This window comes from Podarcis pityusensis (genome assembly GCF_964106645.2).
Source record: "Podarcis pityusensis genome assembly, chromosome: 6".
Classification (NCBI taxonomy): domain Eukaryota; kingdom Metazoa; phylum Chordata; class Lepidosauria; order Squamata; family Lacertidae; genus Podarcis; species Podarcis pityusensis.
In genome coordinates this window covers 13638322-13661224 of record NC_138030.1, presented here as the reverse complement: position 1 = coordinate 13661224, position 22903 = coordinate 13638322, and the positions used below count along the sequence as shown (strand labels likewise).

The window sequence follows — 22903 nt, the reverse complement described above, 5'->3', positions numbered from 1 at the left end:
AGGGCCATCAACTTCTTTGCCTGGTACTTCTCCTTTTTTCTTCTGGGCCTCTTCCTCTCTCTGATTATAAGTGGTTTGGGCTATTTTCTAACATCCATTTCAGGGTGTGGCCCATCTGGATTTTTCGGCAAATATCGGGCGCTGCTTGGGCTACAAAGGCAGTTTTTATGATAGGGGCATGGATATACTGGTGGTAGGCTTCCTTCAGCTTCTTTAAGTAGGCTCCAGGGGCCTCCTCTGTTCCTTGCACTATTTCTCTGGCCTCCACAAAGTTGGTGAGTTTTCTGGCTGCCCTCCTCATGCCACTTAAGACATTCTGGCGATAAGTGGTGAGGGTATTTTACCCTTCAATGGTCTGATAATCCCAATTCAGTGTAGTTTCAGGATATCCTGTTGCAACAGCTTGATCTCCTGCCCCCTGCGTTCTCATGTGTGCTCGGGCTTCAGCATGAATTCGCCTATCCTCCTCTGTAGCTAGCAGGGCATCCATCAAATATTGCACATCATAAAAAGTGGGGTTGTATGTTTTAAAAAAAATTCCCTCAAACAGCTTAATGATTTTGGCAGGGTTTTCTTCAAATGAAGGGTTTTGGTTCTTCCAATTACAAACATCTGCACTAGAGAAGGGGACATGTTGAACTGTATAAGTTCTATTGGGCACCACCCCGTTAGGTCCCGCGGGGGCCGGAGGGTCATACACTCTATGGAGAGGCATCACTCTGGCCGCGCCCTCCTCCTGTGTTTTATGTGCCCTATGGGGGGTCACTCTTTTCACTGCCTTCCCCACTCTTTCTGCCACTTTCTTCTCTGTTCCCCTACACATCCCGCTGTTTTTAACATATGGGGACTGACGTCCACTTCTCCTGCATAAGGTTCCACATACTTTCTCAAACGTTCTGCCTGTTCTTATTATCACCTATCAACTTAACTAATCTTTTTACAAATTCCTCATCCTCACCATCCTCTTCTCGTTCCTCCCTTTCTCCATCCTCGCCCAGGTCTACCAATGCATTGTCCACGGGATTGGGGGCTGGGCCATCTGTTCCCTGTGGCGGGGGTGGTGCCAGGGCTGTTGCTGGGGCATGAGGTGGTGGGGCATCAAAACTTTTATCTTCTTCCCTCTCTGAATCCTGGAGGACTGGGGGGTTGTCCTCCTGTCTTCCTGACTGAGCAGATACGGCTGCCTGAGACTTTTTGGCAGCATGACTTCAGCCAGGAGGGGGGGGGGTTCTGTTCCACATTGGTCTTCCATGTGGAAATGTAGGGGATTTGATCAGGGTGGACATTCAAAATGTTCTGATATAATGGATTAATGAGTTGCAAATCAAGGGTCCTGATGGACGGCCAATTTGTTATTTTGGGGTGGGCCAATCTAATTTACACAATGTCCTCATCCTCCCCTCTCATCAGCTTGAATCCCCAAAAGCATTTCAAAGGGGTACTTTTACTTTGGCCAGAACCCATTTCTTCCAGATACTTCACACACAACAGACCTACAATCGCTCGGCCAAGGGGACACTAAGCCCTGGCCCACACTTGACAATTCAGCCACTAGAGTATCTTGACATGCAACATACAACATACAAAACACACCAATATAATTTCAACATGTAACACACTAAACACACCAAAATAATTTCAGCATGCAATACACAAAACACACCAAAATAATTTTCCCTCCTTCTTCTGTTCCAAATTTTTGCTGGTGGCACTTTCCTGCACAACCAATCCCCTTATTCCTGGTGGCTGGCACTCTACTGCGCAACCAATTGAGGCTGATCAGGCCTCGCCCCCCTTTTCCTTGGGGGCCCACGCCCTTTCCCTTGGGCTTACCTTTTTCCGCTGCGGACCTGTCCCCTCGGCGCCGTCCTCTTTGTTTTTCTCCCTCAACAAGATGTCTCCACTGCAGGACAGTGTGGCTGGCTCCCCCCACGAAACAGGTGGGGTGCGCACGGGAGCCTGCAAACGCTGCTGAGCTGTTCACCTTGGTTGAGCCTGGCCCTCCGGTCCGTATTGGGGAGAGGGCTTATCCCGGACGAGCCCCCAAAGAAATGAAGCCTTATTTACCTAGGGATCCATCAGCCACGCCATCCCCGGACCTTGGAGGGAACAAAAGTACCAGGAAAGCAAAATCTTCTTTGGAGAAAAAGTTTATTGAAATCTGTGCACAGAGACAATATCTGTACACAGAGACAACCAGCTGGATAGCTCCTGAAAATATACTGGCTGTAAAGCAAGACACTTCAGCAAACTTTCTTATACTCTCTGAGCACTCTTCCCCCCTCCCATACCTTCTCAAATTATTCCCTTACATGGCACATCTATATTGCTTGCTAAACACATTTTATTGCTTGCTAAACATTCCTGTCTTTCTATTTTGCTTGCTAAACACATTTTATTGCTTGCTAAACATTCCTCCCCTTTCCTTCGTACACGTGTCTTTTCTCATCTTTGCATTAGTAAGCATAAGACAGGAAAAGGGGGCCTCTTTAGCAGGCCTGGTTAAATCTGCACTTTTGACCCGCCAGCCAAATTTAGCAGGTCTGGTTAGTTATTGCTAACAGCAGCGGTTTCTTGCTAGCTGGCTAGGCAGGAAACGAACTTTTGACCTGTCAGCCAAATTTTGCAAGCAGTCACTGGCGGTGTGCTAACTGTCTGGCCAAAATTTGCAGAAGTAAGATTAGCACAGGATTAGCACAGGAATTTACTGCAGATAGTATTTGAGAGCAACCTTTCTTAGGTACAGAGTTCTAAGCACAGAAAATATTGAGAGAAACCTTTTCCCATCTCCCTTTAAGACCACAGTGCCTCTTGGGCTTGCCAATTGGAAGGTCGGTGGTTCGAATCCCCATAACGGGGTGAGCTCCCGTTGCTCTGTCCCAGCTCCTGCCAACCTAGCAGTTCGAAAGCACACCAGTGCAAGTAGATAAATAGGTACCGCTACAGCGGGAAGGTAAACAGCGTTTCCATGTGCTTTGGTTTCCGCCATGGTGTCCTGTTGCGCCAGAAGCGGTTTATGAGTAGGAAAATGAGAGTACCCGAAATGTGTGTGTGTGTGTGTGTGTGTGTATAAAAAGCACTGCAAAAGTCTATGTAAGGGCTTGCGCAGCATTGTTCTGGGTCCCTTCTTCCTCCTGCGTGTGGTAAGTGGGGACCCTGTTGCAACAGTTTAATAAAGATCTGGCTTACTAGTTGCTTTGCTTCTCAATATTCTTTGGTTGGCCTGTTATTTTCTTCTACCAATAGGTGGTTGTTGTTGTTTAGTTGTGTCCGACTCTTCGTGACCCCATGGACCAGAGCACGCCAGGCACTCCTGTCTTCCACTGCCTCCCGCAATTTGGTCAAACCCATGCTGGTAGCTTCGAGAAAACTATCCAACCATCTCGTCCTCTGTCGTCCCCTTCTCCTTGTGCCCTCCATCTTTCCCAACATCAGGGTCTTTTCCAGGGAGTCTTCTCTTCTCATGAGGTGGCCAAAGTATTGGAGCCTCAGCTTCAGGATCTGTCCTTCCAGTGAGCACTCAGGGCTGATTTCCTTCAGAATGGAGAGGTTTGATCTTCTTGCAGTCCATGGGACTCTCAAGAGTCTCCTCCAGCATCATAACTCAAAAGCATCAATTCTTCGGCGATCAGCCTTCTTTATGGTCCAGCTCTCACTTCCATACATCACTACTGGGAAAACCATCCACTTAAAGACTCTATACAGGCTCTTGGATACCCCCATAAGGGAAAAGGAGCAGTTTTTAATAATAATAATAATAATAATAATAATGGCATACGACGCGTCCCTATTGTCGAGAGTATGTAACAAAACCCAAGGTGTGCAATGCTTATGCTCATTTACTCGAATGCCAGCTGGGCCCCCTACTGCTTTCTCCCGAGTAAGCCCTCTGCTCTTCTCCCCGCCCCCCGCGCGGCTCCTTGCGCGCTTCCTCCGCGGCGCGTGCGCCCTCGCCTCTTCCCGGCTCCCTTTTAAGCCCCGCCCAGCATGACGCGCGCCGTTCCTTTCGCCTCCCCGAGCGCTGGGTTTGCCTCTTGCTGCCGCCTCCCCCCCCCCCCGCTCCGCCCGTGCCGGCTGGAGACGTCAGCTTGCAGCTTCCCTCTCCGCCCTCCCCCTTTGCCATTGCTGCATCGTCCTCCCCGCCTCCTTGCCAGGGAGGGAAGCAGCAGCAGCGTCGGCGAGCGAGCGAGCGAGCGAGTGTGCGCGTTGGGGGCGCGCGCGGCGGCTTATTCCCCTCGCTGTGTGCAACAGCCTCCGGTGGGTGCTGCCGCCTCTCGCCCCCACCTCCCTCCGCCCTAGAACCGGAGCCGCCGCCGCCGCCACCTCCCTCCTCCGCGCTTATTTCCCTTCCCTTCCCAGGCTCCTCTAAGCAAGGAGCTCTTACCCAACCAGCCGCGGGTGCGTCCCTGGCGTGTGTGCATTCTTCTCCTTCCCTCCGCCTCCAAATCGCAACCTTATATAAATATATATATATATATATCATATATATAATATATATATATATATATTGCTGTTCCCTCTCCAACCCTGCTTGGTGCCTCCACCGCCGAGGAGGAGGAGCGGCAGCAGCGGCAACAACATGGCGAAAACCGAGCAGGTCCTGAGTCTGGAACCGCAGCACGAGCTGAAATTCAAAGGTAAGGAGGGCGCGGGGAGGGGGCGGCCGCCCATGCAGCAGCCATGCGACGCTTCCTCGCCTTCCCCTTTCCTCCCCCCGCCGGTTTCTTTCCCCCATTTTATTACTAGTATTCATTTTCTGAAACGGAAAGGCAAGGTGGCTCCTCCGGCGGCGCGCTCTGCTGCAGCCGCTTTGCCAGAAAGGGCTCAGCTCCAGCGGCAGCCATTTTCCGGGGGCCGCCGGGGTTGGGCAGCAGCAGCAGCGGCGGCCGCGCTCGGCTCGTAGGGCTTGCTGAAATGTCCTTCGTGGTCGAGGAAGGGACCCGCGCGCGGCGGGCGCGCCTTCGCCTCCCCGGGGTCCCCAGGGCGCAGGCATCGCCCGGCTGCTGCTGCTGCGCAATCCTCCCTCGCTCGGGGCGCTGGGGATGCGAAGGGAGCCCTCGAAGCGTTTCTCTCCTTCGGGTGCAAAAGAAGGCGGAGAGAGGGGTGTTTTTCTTGTTGCTTTTGCGCTTTCCCCCTGTTCTCGGGCCTGCTCGGGCCCTGGTGCTGCTCCTCCGCTTCGATCCCTGGATGCCCCGGGAAGAAAAACCTTGCCAGGCGCAGCAGCCTTTCAGAAGCGGGAGCAGCCAAGAGGGATCAGAATGGGATATATTTCCCCAGTTTTAAGCCTGTAGATGCTCCGCGGTGCAATGGGGGAGCATCTCTCGATCCTTGGTTTGGGCGGGGGCCTACGAATCCCTCGTTGACGGCGGCAATGACGGGGCTGATCTGCGTTTGCAGAATGGCACAGAATACCCGTCTCGGGAAACTTGACAAGGCTCCCCGATTCTTACGAAAAACAAACATTTGCAAACTTGTCAATGCAATTAGGGTTGTTGCACAATCGCGCGCTGGTGGGGGTCGGGACAGTGAGGTCGTCTCCCCAGGGAAGCGTGTGCTGTGGATGTGAAGAAGCACAGCAGCAACAAATAACGCTTCATGACGTGTCACACTTGTAAGGTAGCTGGGTAGCGCTGGGTGCGTTGATCGGCCTGATCCCAATTATGTTCACTCGGAAATAAGTCCCATTGAGTTCAGTAGGAGTCAAGCAAGCATGCCTAACATTTGCAACAGATTAAGGGTTTAGGGCGCAATCCTGTGCATGCTTACTCAGAAGCCCCACTGTGGCCAGTGAGTCCCAGGTGAGTCTGCGTGGGCATCTGTTGTCAATTGATGGTAGCTGAATGACAATTGGAATTTTTATCTTGCTGGGGTTGAGTCACATTGCTTTTAACTGCCTGCGGCAACCTTACAGCTGCCTGAAAGTGTGGAACGGGTTTCACTTTGTGTGGCAATAAATTCTAAGACCTTTGGCCCAGTGTGTAACAGTAAACGGCTGACTCCTCCTTTCCCCCCTTTTGCATGTTAAGATAAAAAATCTGCTGTTTTTGGAATCCTAACTAAAGATTCTGATTCAGGGTGTTATACCGGGTTTATACTTTAGAAATCAAACACTGATGTTTTCATGGACAGGGCTGCTGGTAATACAATACGGTGAGATTACACAGCAGCAACCAGCAGACTTATTTATAAAGTGGATCAGAAACGTTTCTGCTTGCAGTGGTGTTGCTCCTGTTCCCAGACTCCACCTTTACTTAGGAGTAAGTCCTAAATAAGTGCATGCATGCTTATTTGGGACTAAGTCCAACTGAATTCAGTTGAACTTCTGAGCAAACGTACATACATGATGTTGCAGTTAGACATGTATTTGCAAATAGGTCGAATTGTTTTGTCTAATTGCCTCATGCACATACTTGGTCTCCTTGCAGGAAAAGAGTTGTCACTTTACTGAACGCTGCAGTTCAGTTATAAACATGTGGATGAAACATCAACCGTACATATGCATGTGAGACAGCAGCCATTATAATATGTATCTGAGGAATATGAAAACGCTGGTTTAATTGTGGAGGCAAGTCCAGACTCAATCCTGCTTCATTAAACATGGCATGTCCATATAGGCACACTTGTGTGCGCACAGAACTAATGAATATGTGATGGAACTGTTGGTGTAAGGTGAGATTAAAAATAAACACACACTGAACTTGGAGATACCATCTTTCTATGACTCATTAGGCACTCAATTGAAGTAAATAAGGATCAGACCCTGAAGGCCATAGATCGGTGCTAGCATACCCAATAATTCTGGGTTAGAGCTTAATTTGTTCATGATCTCATGGCCGTCTCTAGTAAGACAACCACCCTAAATGATGATTAAGGCCGGTTTGAGTTGAGTGAAACTGGCAAATGAACTCCAATCCCATGCTGTATCCACCCTTTTTATTTTTACTTTGACCTTGGCAAGAGAAATAAAATTTCCTGGGATATTAAAAAACTGGATTTTTTGTGTTGTTTCTGGCACATTTATTTTCTACTATAGATATTTGCCCTGTTTGTCCTATGTAACTATAGATGGGCAGTTGATAGCATCTGCCATGTATTAGTGCTGAGGAGCGATGCAGCAGAAATAAAGTGCAGCAGCCCCTATACTCAAATTGCTTTTTATATAGAGATATAGGCTTTCCCTAAGTTCTTAGCCCGCTTACTCTAAAGTAATCCCATTACTCTGCTGTTAATCAAGTAATGGACTGTGACTTTTATCTGTGCAGATATGCTGTAGAGAGGAATTCATACTTCGCTGACACTGTGTACAGTCATAGTGCCTTCTCATGTATTGACAGTACGTTTTTTCTAATTTAGTTTAAGGCCTAGTTTTTAACTTTGGGTGGTATAAAAATGAAATGCGTGAGACCTCATACACTTCCATACTATGTAAGCTGTGTTCTCTGCTGGAAATAAACTGCTGTTTACTGGGGGTAAAAAAGAGTAAGCAAAAACATGTCGTTACTGCAAGCAAAAGCACTCAACTCTGTAATATAGAAGAAGAAGTGAACATTATTACGCCATGCATATTTGTCTAGATTTGCACCCACACATTCAATTTTAAAAGGATGGATTTAATCTGGCTTCTCTAAGTAAGAATGCTTAGGATTGCTGCATATCTTTGAGGCAGATGTCACCAGTGCTTCAGCAGGTACTTCTGTCCTAATTGCAAAACAGTGCAGTAAATAAATAATAAGAGGAGAAAAAGGGCTTGAGACTCCAAGGGAATGAGAGCTGGAAAAGTGATTCAGGTTTCCTAGGTGGCATCGCTAAATATATAGGTGCTTGGGTGGCCAACATGTCTTTACTCAAGTCTTGCTCGGGCAGGAATTAAGAATGCAGTAGACAGAATTAGGGTGCTCTGGGAGCTGTGAAGAAGCTTCTTACAGGGAGGAGAGTTTGCTAGAGCATATTACATTTTGCATGCATGTTCAATATTTGTCATCTTCAGGGAGAAACTTCTGCCTGAAACCCTGGGGATCTCCCAGTCATTGTAGACAGTACTAAACTTGATGGACTGGTGGCCTGATTCAGTATAAGGAAGCCTCTTCTGTTCCTTCTCCTACAGGTTTGTAGACAGTCCCTGTTTTCCTCTTCGTAGCTGTAAGGTCAGAAGAAGTTGTGTTTTCAGAATCTCTTGGGGAGGCACTGGGTTCTGCATTGCAAGATGTTTTCTGAATGGCAGTGCAGTTATTGATGGACTCCATAAAGTTTAATTCATAAACTGCTTAATACACACATATAAAAACCCTCTTCAGTGATTGGCATAAAATATAATTAAAATTCATATAATTGCAATAATCAAATAAAACTTTTTAAAAAACCTGTAGGCCATAGACAAAAAGTGAACAGTGCACCAAAAGAAAAGAAAAAAGTCCTATGAGTTAGGAATCAGAAGCCATGAAAGCTTGGGATAAACTTAAGTGTCTTTAAGAAGCCTTTAGAGCTGGCTACTGACTCTGTTCACTTCTTGACTCACACAAGTGAGGGCATTCCAAAGTATAGGTGGCACCACAGAGAATATGGCCCTGTGCTTTCACCAAACAGCCTGCTGCAAACTTGTCTGCTTATGCCTGCAGAGAGAAAAGCACAGCAAGTACCATTGGAAGCCCTTGAACACACTTGCGGTTCTGGTTAATATACATTAGAAGTGAGCCGGAAGAGAAAACAAATATTGCCGTGGAGACTAGCAGTTACGTTAACGTAAGCAGGGTGATTCTCTCTGATGGTTCAAGTTGCTAGTTCCTTGGATAAGTACAGAGACCTGTGAATAGGGTTGCTAAGCAGTTCCTTCTGCTTGTCCTGTTCCTGTGCTTTTTAGTAGCTCACATGCAGAAGTTGAAACAGGGGAAAGGTCTTCCAAACATGGAGGTAAAGTGAACAGCTGTTCAAGGCTGAGTGACGTGTGGCCTTCCAGATGCAGTTGGACCACATCTCCTATCCTTGACAAGGCAGCATAGGCTTGCACATAGCTGTTTGCGTGCCAACCTTTGGCAATGAATAATTGCTGCTGGATGATAATGTCACAGAATATTTTGTAAATTGAAAGATAATTTTCTTCCACCCTGTTGATAGGCAGCTGGTACGCAACCATTGTCAGCAGGTTGTAGAACAGCTGTTAGCTCTTAGTGGAAATGATTGCAGGCTGGTATTTCCATAGGTGGTGGTGAGGCTGTGATTTTCCTGTTTCGGCAGACAGGAGTGGTTATTACTTTGAGAACACCTGCGTTCCGGTTGTATGACTGAAGATTCCTGCCTCTTCTTTTCCTGGGTTGTAGGAGACATTGTATTCCAGGTGTGGCATGGAGCCTCATCCTTAGTTGTACATCCCCAAACTTCTTGTGTTACCTTTGCTTAATATGCAGTGTTCTTCAGCAAAGAATAACGCACCATGTAGCAGTTCCAGGTTTACTAGGCTCTCATTCATCCTGAAAAATGGAGGAGGCAGGCTCTCCTGAGACATGTGCTCTTTATTGAAAATGGTCCTGTTCTACCATGGTACGATGAGCTATTTGCTGAAAGTTCCGTAAGTTCAGTGGGAGCACACTAACTTATTTCAATTGCACATGACTGACTGAAACCTGCATGATGGGAGGAGAGAGAGGAGAAAATTGGCACAGCCTTTGATCTTTTGGCATAACCTCTTCATCTTTCCTCCAAGTGGGTTTTCCCAAGTGGGTTTTTACTAGAATTGGAAAAAGCTTGGATTATGCAATTGTTTGCTATTTTTATTAGGACAGTTTATCATATGGCTGCTATTTCTCTTTGCTCCCTTCCGTTGAAATCACTGGCTAAATGTCTTTCTGCTTAATCAAGAGCAAGCATTAAGCTGTCGGATACCAAGACCTAAAGTTTATTCCATGCACGCAGTGAAGATGGAAGAATGTTAACTAGAAAAAACCCGGGAGATGATTCAGCAGGGATTGGAGCTTCTTTCTGCTAATTCTGATGTGCAACTATCAGAACAGCACAAGATCCTCTTCCTGTTCTTGTAGATGAAACATGCCCCAAATGGAATTAGATAGGCAGTAAACAAAGATCTGTGGTGAAGCTATTTTAACCAATTTTCTTTCCTGTTCATAAACAGGTTAGGGCAGTGGTTCTCATGGTTTGTGACAGGAGATGATGGGAAGTGTAGCAGGAAGATTCAATAAAACATTTAAACATTTCAGTGTGGTATAGTATAGTATCAAAATATTTTTTTTATTTGGATATGGATGGATACCTTTTCGAAACCAAGCACTGCTGGGAGTTGTTTCTTTTTGTTTTCCAATCTTATGTTTTCCAATCTTATCAATAAAAACATTTGGCGTGGCTGGAGCAAATCTTTATTCTGAAAGTGTGGCCCAGAGAGTTAGACCATTGGTCCGTTTAGCTCAGCATTGTTAAACTGTTTGGGCAGGATCTTTCCACGGTTTCAGAATGAGGGCTGTCTCAGCTGTACCTGGAACTGCTGTGGATGGTACCTGAGGTTTTCAGCATGCTGAACATGAATTTTCCATTACTTTCCAGCACTACTTCCTTTGAAATGCATCCTTTGTGCAGCTTTAGGTCAGATTTGCTTTTTGCTTTTCATTTAATGGCACGATCTTTTTCTACTGAGAGCATGTTCACTTCTATAGCTAGCTTAAGAGAGACATTCCGGTGGGTTGTGGCTATAGAAGACTTAAATTTCTTGGGGTTCTACAGTTGGCGGTGTCAATACTTGTGGAACACAAATACCTGTTTTGAGTGGATATGTTAACCTCACTGTCTGGAGATTTAGCTCATTGCCTTCAAAAAAAGGGGGGGACTTTAAACATTCAACCTGGGATTTTATATATATATATATATATATCTTGCCAACAGCCTTTTCTTTCCCAGATCAAGCATGGTGTTTCAGAAATAGCTTGAGGCTTAGCAGTGCTCCTTCCAAACTATCGCTTGTCATTGAATGTAGAACTGAAACGAGTTCTAAAATTTTCTGCTTAGCAGAGAAAGTGAGCATGGCTCTTTCCACCTCCCATCAGTTTCACAAAGCAAAAATGTCTACACTAGGGTTTCCCAAACTTGGGTCTCCAGTTGCTTTTGGACTACAATTCCCATCATCCCTGACCACTGGTTCTGCTAGCTAGTGATGATGGGATTTTTAGTCCAAAAAAACAGCTGGAGACCCTCCTTGACTAAACTTTCCTGGGTGAACAAAAATAAGCAGAGTCTTGAGTGTTGCATTTTTAGCAGGGTCGTCTAATCAGTAGTATTGGTTGGGTTTTTTAATCCTTCCCCCTGATGTTAAGGTAAACCAACCATTGATGATGAGTTGGCGGGGGCGGGGGGGAATCCTGCACAAAGGATAAATGGGTGTACTATTCCTTCCACTTTATACCTTGAGGAATATCAAGTAGCAAAGCTTCTCCTGCTTCATAACACTTCAGGCCAGAGATTGCATATTGGAACGCTCCTCCTGTGAATGTTGTAAGGCTGGGTCATCCTACCCATACCTGTGTTTAGGGAGTTTTTCGATGGGGAGGGCAGAGCATTCGAAATTCCTTCCTCACCCATAGCTCAAAGTATTACAGCCCCAGAAAAGCTATACCATTTGATTCTCCATAATGTATAAAATGGCCCTCAGTCTGCTGGGTGTCAGGATATGTAGCAATTTAACTATAGATTAAGAGTAGTATTTGGCTACACCCAGAAATTATTTAAAGATTAAGGGTAGTTTCTGACTAAGTCAGATTGAGTAGGCCCATTGAGCTCAGTGAAGTTAGTTGGAGCTCTCATGAGTCAATTGATTTAATGGGCTCAGGGGATGCGGGTGGCGCTGTGGGTTAACTCACAGAGTCTAGGACTTGCTGATCAGAAGGTCGGTGGTTCGAATCCCCGCGACAGGGTGAGCTCCTATTGCTCGGTCCCTGCTCCTGCCAACCTAGCAGTTTGAAAGCACGTCAAAGTGCAAGTAGATAAATAGGTATCACTCTGGCGGGAAGGTAAACGGTGTTTCCATGTGCTGCTCTGGTTCGCCAGAAGCGGCTTAGTCATGCTGGCCACATGACCCGGAAGCTGTACGCTGGATCCCTCGGCCAATAAAGTGAGATGAGCGCCGCAACCCCAGAGTCGGTCACGACTGGACCAAATGGTCAGGGGTCCCTTTACCTTTACCTTACTTTACTCTTAACACCCAGAATTCATCAACAGCCTTTAAGGAAGCTTGCAACTCTGCTCATGGAACATGGACATGGTGCTTTACAAAGTATGAGAGCTCTGGTCCCTGCCCCAAGGGGCTAGCAATCTAGATTAGAGCAAGGTGGTGCTCTCCTGGTGTTCTTGGACTATGGCCTTGCTGGCTAGGACTAATGAAAGTCACAGTCCAACATCCTCTGCGTTGCCCCACCATGGCCGCCTCTGATCTAGAAAGTGACATAACGCAGATAACAGAAAGGGGACAGAATGGCAGCCAAGGGTAAAAAGGAGACTAGTACATTATTATTTCAGATACACTTGCCGCTTTAACGACAACATCCATTCAGCATGGCCATTTGATTCTGGAGTTGGCAGAGGCTCATGGGCCTTGTAGTCCAGAGCACTTAGGTTGCAGTAGGGTATTTCAGTTGCAGAATTCAGAAAATTGCAGTGTTCCGAAGAGGCCATTCTCTTTGATAAACTTAATTTTTAGGAGGTCTTCTTGATGTGATTGCATTTTAGTAAATATGGTAGAGAGTGCATTATTGCAAAAAAGATTTTATAAAAGTCTAACGGAGTAAAACTTGCAGAAAATACAAGTGAAGCAGCTAGCTCTGATTTGTCATACAAAATTGTAAACGAATATGTAGTATTTGTGGCCGGGGCAACCCAGCCAGATGGGCAGGGTATAAATAATGAATTTATTAGCATTAGTATCTGGGTTTCAGAGGTGCTGGAAGAAATTCCCTTTAGGTTAGATCTACTGTTCTTCTCTTAAAATGATTTGATTAATCATTTACATCAGTATGCCAAAAAGGCTTTTGTGAAAGTTTTGGTTTATTATTTTTTAAGTAAGCATCCATAACTATTTCTTGGGGGAATGGGGTTTATCAGAATCTAATGCACAACCCTATTTTAGGTGTGCTTAGGGCAGCAGCCAGGGTGCAGTATCTGGTTTGATCTATGGCATGACTGCAGAATCAAACATTTTGAGATGCCTTTGATTTTGACCACAAAGAAATACGGCCACGTGAAAGTTTTACAGCCTCCTTTGTAGATAATTTAGATTCATGAGACTGGGGACTTGTTAAGAGTTGGTTGGCTTCTAACATAAAATTGCATGGCCATTTATTTGTATTTTATTTGTTTATAAAATATTTATATAGCCCCCATCTCATATATTTTTTATCATGTCACCTTCAGCTTTGCATCTATTGATCTGAATTTGGGCAGGTTTAATCTACCCAGGCTCGTTTGTCACTTGGGGTTCACATCTTTTGTTGCCAGGTGTGTTAAATGGTCACCAGCAGGAGATGCAGTACAAACGTTACATTATACTCTGTAGCTTCTTCCCAAGCTAGGGTCTTTCTGATAATAGCGTGCAAGCATTTTATGGGTGTTTATCCCCAATTTTCTGTTTGCGTGCTTCAGATTTTGCCTGCATATGACTGTGGTTGGGGCCACCCCCAAATCTGCCAGACCCAGAGAGTACTGTTTGGATGGGTGGTTGGTTGGTTGGTTGGTTGGATAGATATAACATAATTGAAGAAGCAGAGTGTGTTCACAGACACGTCCAACATAGCTTGGCAACATCAAACAATAGTCTAATGTTAAAGCTGCAGTGCTCTGGGGATGGGAGTGTTCAGCATTTTCCTTGTCCCTCTCATTGGGTTGTGATCTGCTTACTTGACCATTTTAAATTGGGGTAGTTTTTTGCATTTTTGTCCTGAATGAAAGCAGGAAAGGACCGAGAAGTCACCCCACCCATGGAGTGTGAATGTCTATAGAGTCTGTGTGTGGGATTCTTTGGCAAAGGAAAATCAGTAATTGGTTTTTGTCAGTTTTGGGGTGAGTAATGCTGTTTGAATTGATTCTGTCTGTGGCTGCGGGCAGGCTGTTGGGTGTGGGGCAGACACCAGATTTGTGCAACGCAAATAATGGCTCTGGGGGTAGGCCAGCGTGCAAAGTGGTGGGAGATGGGCTGGAATCCGTAACTAGCTGTGCTCCATGAACCATGCACTGGAGTGAGGACATTAGAATTATTAGAGGTTCAGGATTTTAACAGCCCAGCTTAGTTCGGTGCAGAGGGGTCATGTTTTTGTTGGGAATTGGAAACCTCATGTTTGTCTCCTGCAAACCATCCAGCAGTCTGTCAGTACAGCTCCATCTACCTTTTGCCCAGTGTTCGAAATTAGCCAGGCGCATTTTGCACCCGGCTTTCAACTACTTGTGGCCAAGTGAAGATCTTTGGATGCCAGGCCGTCGCCTGACATCTCCACCATCTGGAGATCATTGGATCTGAACTGTTTTCACATGCTAATACAGTGGTACTTCAGGTTACAAACACCTTGGGTTACAGACTCTGCTAACCCGGAAGTTGTACCTCAGGTTAAGAACTTTACCTCAGGATGAGAACAGAAATCGTGCGGCAGAGGGAGGCCCCATTAGCTAAAATGGTACCTCAGGTTAAGAACGGTTTCAGGTTAAGAACAGACCTCCGAACTGAATTAAGTTCGTTACCAGAGGTACCACTGTACCACATCCTGTAGAATTCTATCAGTTATATTTTATCTGCACAATCAGAATGAATTTCTGGAACAAAATTGCTTTTTCTGTGCAGCCTGACAACAGGAGCAGTCACCATTAAGGAAAAGAGGTTGGAATAGGCCAATATATATATATGGACTGTCCCTGGATCAAGTGACTTTTCTTCTTTAAGTTCTCAAAGTTCTTAACCTAGCTCAAAGTTGTCATCTGAACTATCCAGATGTTTAAGTGAGAATCAATCACAGTCAGTCCATCATTTGAAAAATAAGACTTTAGAGCCTTCTTGCCCCAAAATGGCAGCTAGACATTCTGATTTGGTGACTGCAACCTTGGTTTTAGGAGCCATTTGGTGCCTAGGTTAGATATCTGAGTTTCTAACACTGCTTTTGCCCACCATGGATCCACATCTTTGGGTAAAATGTCTAACTACCCAGTGAGTGTGGTTCATTTCCTCTGGAATCATCCTGTCGACTTTAGTGGTGGTGTTCCAAAACAAACAGTTCTGAATACTGCAACATCATTTGCTTCTCATTTAATTTGGCCAGGTCTAATACAAAGGTTTTGCGTAGAACATGCTAGAACAGTCTTTGAGTGCCAAATGCAATGCCAGAAGCTTGTCTTCTACTGAGGCAATACAGAAAAAGTTGCAGTTTGTTCTCTCACCAACTGCTTCTTCCTACCTGAGAGTGACAAGAAACCTTCTGTTGCTTACCATGAATATTCAAAATCAAATATATATTGTCAGATAATGGGATTGTCACAGAAATGACAAAACGTTGAAGACATTTTTTGTCCATTAGCTTAACGTTTTTTAAAAGGCACAATTGTCTGCGTTGGGGAATTGCAGCTGTGTCATCCTTCAGAAATTAGATTGTGTAGCAGAATCTTAAGATTGGATTCAGACAACAGGTACCGTATTTTTCGCCCTATAGGACGCACCGTCCCATAAGGCGCACCTAGTTTTTTGGGGGGGAAATAAAGAGAAACAAATTTATTTCCCCCCCAGGCGCGGGGCTGGGGCAGGGGAAGCCCGAGCTTCCCCCAGCCCCCAGAACAGGCAACTCTCCGCAAGCCGCAGGAGCCCAGCGCCGGGCTCCCGCGCTTTGTGGAGAGCTGCGCGAAGTCTGGGCGCACTGAGCTCAGCGCGCCCAGGCTTCAGCATGCAGGCAACTCTCCGCAAGCCGTGGGAGCCCAGCGCGGGCTCCCATGGCTTGCGGAGAGCTACGCGAAGCCTGGAGAGCGAGAGGGGTCGGTGCGCACCAACCCCTCTCGCTCTCCAGGCTTCAGCGAAAGCCTGCATTCGCCCCATAGGACGCACACACATTTCCCCTTCATTCTTGGAGGGGAAAAGGTGCGTCCTATAGGGCGAAAAATACGGTATGTCATACGGCTGATAAGTTCTGCTCAGTTGACAGAATCCTTACTGTGTATGTGATGCACTCTCTGGTAGTCACATCAAGTATTTCTTTTGTGCTATCACTTTGAGCCCCCTGTTTTTTCCCTCGAACCCATGCGGTTTCTGCAACAAGAATTTGCTGGAGGACTCTAGTGCCCCTGCCATAAATTAGACTTCGTTTTAAGCTTCTTGGAAACAATTACACACTTAACAGCATGTTCCTGGTTGCAGTTTCATTTTATTATGGGGAAGGCGGGAAAGCTGAAATTTGAATACCATAAAAACACTCTTTATAATTTCCAGTTTCTGCAGGGCTTGAAAGCCTAAGTAGGCCAGCTTTCTGTGCTCAGAGGATGTTTATAGCAACATCTTAAATGCTTTTCAAAGAGGTGTTTATGGTAGAAACAGCAATGTAGTTCTAGGTAGTTCTCCAGCTTTGTGGAAGGAAGAAGCTAGCGCCTAATTCTTGTGATTACTTGTGGATATGCTTGAAAGCGTTCGGGGCAACAGGTAGTGTGGCAGCTTAGAAGCATGCAGTGGGATGAAATAACATTTCTAGTTATTGGAGGGAGGGCTTGAGTGCCCCATTTATAAAATCTCATTGGCCTGGTGAATACATAAATTCTGCTTCAGCTGAATGTATGAAGATGCAGAAAGTTGCAGAATCAGGCTCTTAACAGTACAGTGGTACCTTGGTTTACAAACAGTATGGTTTGCATATGTTTTGGATTACAACCCACCCCCCTCTTCTTCTTCTTTTTGGTTACGAACAATTTTTTTTCCTGGAGGCCCCATTGGCGAAAGCGCACCTTGGGTTACAACCTGTTTTGGTTTACAAACAGACCTCCGGAACGAATTAAGGGTGTAAACCAAGGTACCACTGTATAGGGCTTGTTTCTTTCCTTGTAAGAGAGTTCAGCCATCTCTGTTTGCATGTGCAGTCTCAATTATATTTTATGCACAACTCAAATCTGCCTTCCATAAGTATCATGTTGGAATGTACACACCAACATCCTGTTTGCAAAAGTGTGTCAAACTTTCAAAGAGTACACGAACAGTTTCTTAATTGTGAAGACATAACTCTATTTTATTAAAAATATTCATAAAAGATAACAAGGTAGTTACAACAACAGCACACAGAACCATAAAATTTTGAAACTATATAAACTTTTTTTTGGAAATATATGTTCTTAATTGCCTGCATAAACCTGACATAATGGAAAAGTTTTCAGCAGGAGTTTAAAAGCTGGATTTTAATTTGGTTGTTGGCCAACTTGGGGTCCAGTGTTGGGACAGGAAGGTATATACGTTAATAGTAATATATGAAAAGCGAGCCTCATGCACTCTTAAGAAGTGACATCCTGGATATTAGACAGAGTTCCAACTTTGCAAGTCTCCCAGCAATAAGCAACTATAGCCTCAGTCAGGGTTTCCTAAATCTGGGTCTCCAGCTGCTTTTGGACTACAATTCCCACCATCCCTGACCATTGGTCCTGCTAGCTAGGGATGATGGGAGTTGTAGTCCAAAAAGAGCTGGAGACCCAAGTTTGGGAAACCCTGACCTAGGTTCTCCAACACAAAACTAGATTGTGGGCCCTTCTCTGCCATCTGCCCACCTTGTCTTGCATGCCTGGCTAATGAAGCCCCTCGTTCCAAAGGGGAGGAAGTATCTTAATGCAAGCCTCCACCTTAGATTTCACTAATACGAATTGCAGCTTGCCTGAATACTTACCATTCATGCAGAGGTGGTAGTTCCCCTTAAGGGGGAACGGTTGAAACTTGTAAACCTTCATTCGGTTAAAGTTTCTAACGGTGCTACAACTAGCAGAAAATCTCGGTGACAATATTGCTTGGTCCACCGCTGGGCAGCCATTTTCTGGGCTGCATATCTGGTTGTGTTACCTTTTCACCGCCCGTTCTCATGTCTTGGGGTGCCGTGATTGGGTTGCTTGTGCCTCCCATACCTCAAGCTGGCTGTCCATGCCTTAGCGCAGGGAACCATCTAACAAACACGCCTGCATCAGCAGTAAAGTGTTGAGAATGAGGAGATTTCACCCCTCCCATATCCAAGAATCTGCTGATGAGTCTGGTGATGTTCCAGAGAGGAGGGGCGGTGTTCTGCTCTCTGCTTATTCCGCTCCAGCCTAACATCAGTCAGTCAGTGTGTCGGAGAGAGAGAGACTGAGTGTTAGAGATTGTGTGTATAGATAAGGTTGCTGCTAAGAGCAGCTGCAGACACTCAGTGCAGTTCAGCATTTTCGCTTAGACCTCATTTAGCTCTGTACATAGTTGTGTATTATAGTTGTAGATAGAATAAAAGAAGATATTCTACAGAGCTGCTCTCCGAGTCGTTTATGCTCTGCTGTACTCTGCTGTGCGACGACTGTCTTCTTGTTGGAGTGAATCCGGTGCTCACAACTCTAAGCTGTGAGTCCACAGCACTTTGACCTGTTCCTGTGCAGAAGGTGGTCTCTGGAAGTGCTACCCAGCTCGCCTAGCCCAGTCGGGGCTGAAGTGGATGAGTCCAGTCGGTGGCACTGGCTCAAGGGCGATGCTGACAGAGAATCCTCAAGCCCAAGTAGCAGTGCAAAGTCGTCTTTTGCATTCTGAAAGTGCAGCTCATAGGGGCTTAATAAAATTACCCGGATGCCCGCCTGCAGTTGGCTCCTGTGTAGATAATGTTCATAGATCACATTGAAGTCCTAGCTGGGATGTCTCATTCCATACTGCATGATACGCTTAATCTTGGGGGTCGTGGGTTTGAGCCCCATGTTGGGCAAAAGATCCCTGTATGGATGAAAACAGCCTTTCCTAGTTTCTGCCCAAGATGGTACTGTCCTATTTGCTATCTCAGCTTTGTACTGGGAATGCTCAATGAGCAGTCAGAGAAGCCAGCAAACAGAAACCTCCTTTCTTCTGCTTTTCCTGCTTCTGCACAGGGCTGTCCTTTGAGTGCTTGTACCAGATAAAAGTTGTAAGCACAACCAGAACTGTTAAAATCATTGTGCTGAACAATGGGTTTCCCCCCCTTGTTCAGACAGAATAGCACAATATATGCCTGTAACTGTCCTTCTGTTCTCTGCTTATTCTCTTACCCCGAGCCTTGAAGTTGTTTCCTATGTTCTCCACTCGTGTTGGATTGTCACAGGTTCAAGTGTAAATCTTGCAAACTTCAGAGGAAAAGCCTTGTTGGTTCCTATGAAAACAAGGAACATCAAATCATTTAAAGCACTGCTTTATAGCCAGGGGGACAGGCCTTGCTAGTTTGCTCTGTTGCATAGAAAATATTTGGGGAATGGGCTTTGTCAGTCCTCCATTCTTGGCACCCTTAAACTACAGTTCCCAGGGTTTATTGGGGAAAGTCATCTACAGTGGTACCTCAGGTTACACATGCTTCAGGTTACAGACTCCGGTAACCCAGAAATATTACCTCGGGTTAAGAACTTTGCTTCAGGATGAAAACAGGAATCGTGCTCCGGCGGCCTGGCGGCAGTGGGAGGCCCCATTAGCTAAAGTGGTGCTTCAGGTTAAGAACGGACCTCTGGAACTAATTAAGTACCTAACCCGAGGTACCACTGTATTTTAAATGTATGGTGTGCATGCAGACTGAGTGTCTCCAAAGCCTTTTGTGACCACACCCCATATGCTGTCTGTGCATGCAGGAGAACTCTGGGTGGGTTGAGTCTTCCCAGAATGGTGACAAACACCCATCATTCTTCCCCCGCCTGCAAATAAATAAATAAATCAATAAATAAAATGCAATGAACAGAGAAGCAGACAAGTTTGGGTGAAAGGGTTGTGAAATAAATAAAATAAAAATCCTCAAAATAAAATAACTACAACTGTGCAATGGGTTTAGATCAGTCCAACTGGTGCAGATGGCTGTCTTGTTTTGCCATGTTCTTCAGCACATGACATACTCCAATGGTGGCCTCTGTCCTTTTTGTTTAATGTAGGTCTCTGGTGTAAAAAGGTTGACGCTCCTTCTTTAGCAGAACGTGGGGAAAGGCTTGGAAGTTCCTCTAGGCCAGAGCTTTCCAAACTGCGTCACGACAAGTTAGCGTGTTGCCGTGTTGCACGAATGCTCCCCGTGCTCCTCCTGGGGCTGGAAAGGGGTTAGTTTAACATCCGGTCTGCTAGTAAAACTGAATTACTGTGTCACAAAACGATGCAGAACTGAATTACTGCGTCGCGAAATGATTCATGTCTCAAAAAGTGTGTCACCAACATGAAAAGTTTGGAAAGCTCTGCTCTAGGCCAGTGTTTCCCAAACTTGGGTCTCCAGCTGCTTTTGGACTACAGTTTCCATCATCCATGACCCACTTGTCTTGCTAGCTAGGGATGATGGGAGTTGTAGTCCAACAACAGTTGGAGACCCAGGTTTGGGAAACACTGGCCAGGTTAAAAGCCAGTTGTACAACATTGTACACACAGGGATTGGTGACAGGTGAGGCAGCTGCCACAGTGATGAGTGCAAAGAGCTTCCATGAGATTGCATGCTTGAATGCCTCTCTCTTTTTATGAATGAGGAGCTGTTTTAGTGAAGCCAGCAGGACATACCCTCCATCCTAGAACATGCTGCACAACTATGAAGTAGACAATGGTAATATTGGGCCTAGTGCTGCCTGGCTAATGGACATGGAGCCGTACATATCTGACAATAACTTTATACTTAAGTGGTCCAGTGCACTTGATGTGTTTGAAAGATTTTACCACATCAGACTTGTAAGTATGAATTTGCCTGGTTGCTGCAATTGAGTAGGAATCTGGTGACGGGTGAGGGAATCTTTTCTAAACAATATATTCCTTCGCTCTCCAAAAAGGTTTAAAGGTGTTGCCAAGGGAGAAGCCCTTTTCAGCTGTTGCCCCCTCCCCAATGTTTGGAATGCTCTCCCTAGGGAAGTCTACTTTGCACCAAATCTTATATAATGATTTCAGTGCCAGGCAAAAACCGTTTTGTATCAGCAGACCTCTTATATTGGCTGCTTCTTTGTGTGAAGTTAGTTTTAAAGATTAAGTTTGTGGTGCTTGTAGGGGGTGGGTAAGTGTTGCATATGAACTGTGGCACATTTTTGTGTGTGTGTTCGCCAGAGCTGAGTGCCTTACTGCAAGTTGCATTTGAATCCCGAGTGTTTTGCATTTGAAATATGGTTACCTTATATTGTACATCGACTTGTGATTAATACTTAATAAATAATATTGCAAAGGGCAGGGATTTGGCAGGTTCACGGCCATTTGTTCCTCAACCTGGTGCCCTCTGGGTAGGGACACGGGTGGCACTGTGGCCTAAACCACTGAGCCTCTTGGACTTGCTGATCGGAAGGTCGGCAGTTCGAATCCCCGCAATGAAGTGAGCTCCCGTTGCTCTGTCCCAGCTCCTGCCAACCTAGCAGTTTGAAAGCATGCCAGTGGAAGTAGATACATAGGTACCACTGCGGCAGGAAGGTAAACAGTGTTTCCGTGCGCTCTGGCACTCGTCACGGTCCTCCGTGCACCAGTAGTGGTTTAGTCATGCTGGCCATATGACCCAAAAAAGCTGTCTGTGGACAAACGCCAGCTCCCTCGGCCTGAAAGCAAAATGAGTGCCAGAACCCCATAGTCACCTTTGACTGGACTTAACCGTCCAGGGGTCCTTTACCTTACCTTTTACCTTTACCTTTGCCCGTGTTTGGACTACAACTCAGATCAGTACCTGGCATCAAGACTGCACAGGCTGGAACGAATGGGAGTTGTAGTCCAAAACATCTGATGGGTACCAAGGTCAGAAAAGCTGCTCCGTGTTTTTTCGCATGTCTGTGTTACATAGGGGGGTGGCTGCCCCAGCCTGCTTATCTGGGCCTTGAAGTCTCTCTTACACCTTAAACACTGAGAGATTACACAATACTGCTCCAACTCTTACACATACATACAGTTCATATCCTGTGAACAAATAGGACAGCCCAGTTATGGAATCTAAAACGTTAATCCTTTTTTTCAAAACAAAACAAAACAAAACCCAAAACAGATGTTTGTTTGAAACTGAAACCTAAGCAAGGAAGACTTTTGAAACTTGTGCATACTTTGCTGTGTGGGTGGCTATTTTTGCTTGTGTTGCAGAGTTGTTAGAGTCCCACTCAGCTGTCTTACTGGTCCAAAATGCACCGGATAAATTATATTGGGAGATTGCCATTTTGAGTTGCACACGACGGTTTCCTAGGAGTGTTTGCTTCCGCCTCGGTGACAGGTGAGGCATCTCATCACCTTCGCGTTATCTCCCTAAAGTGGTGTTGCCAAATAACCAGCAGCCCCCTAAGGCAGAGATGGGCAGAAGACACACCAGGATCTACTGGTAAATTTCTGAATGATTTGCAGTAAATTCCCAGGCGTTTTTGATCCTCATATTTTTATTTCTCAGAAATGGAAATAACTGTGAACGATTGGGAGTGGAAGTTTGGGTGAAAAGATGGTGAGCCCAGTTCTGGTACTAAAACCAACTCTTGAGGCTGTGCTAAGGCAGGATATGTTCCTTACTTCTGTGTCTCCCCTATTTTTTGCATCTGCCTTTGGTTGGTGGCGCTGTGGCGCTGTGGTCTAAACCCCAGAAGGTCAGCAGTTCGAATCCCCATGACGGGGTGAGCTCCTGTTGCTCTGTCCCAGCTCCTGCCAACCTAGCAGTTCAAAAGGATGCCAAAAAGTGCAAGTAGATAAATAGGTACCGCTCCAGCAGGAAGGTAAACTGCATTTCCAGTGCACTGCTCTGGTTTCGGTGTTCTGTTGCACCAG

At 45.8% G+C, this 22903-nt stretch overlaps 1 protein-coding gene across 1 annotated transcript in view; it reads left to right on the top strand.

Moving 5' to 3' along the window:
- The first annotated feature begins 4160 nt into the window (after window positions 1–4160).
- The window catches only part of VAPB (VAMP associated protein B and C), a 50408-nt gene continuing 31665 nt past the window's right edge, over window positions 4161–22903 (top strand). Inside the window, exon 1 of the mRNA XM_081011593.1 lies at window positions 4161–4637. Coding sequence (XP_080867719.1) covers window positions 4580–4637 — 58 coding nt within the window. The 5' untranslated portion in view covers window positions 4161–4579. The remainder of the gene's footprint in view (window positions 4638–22903) is intronic.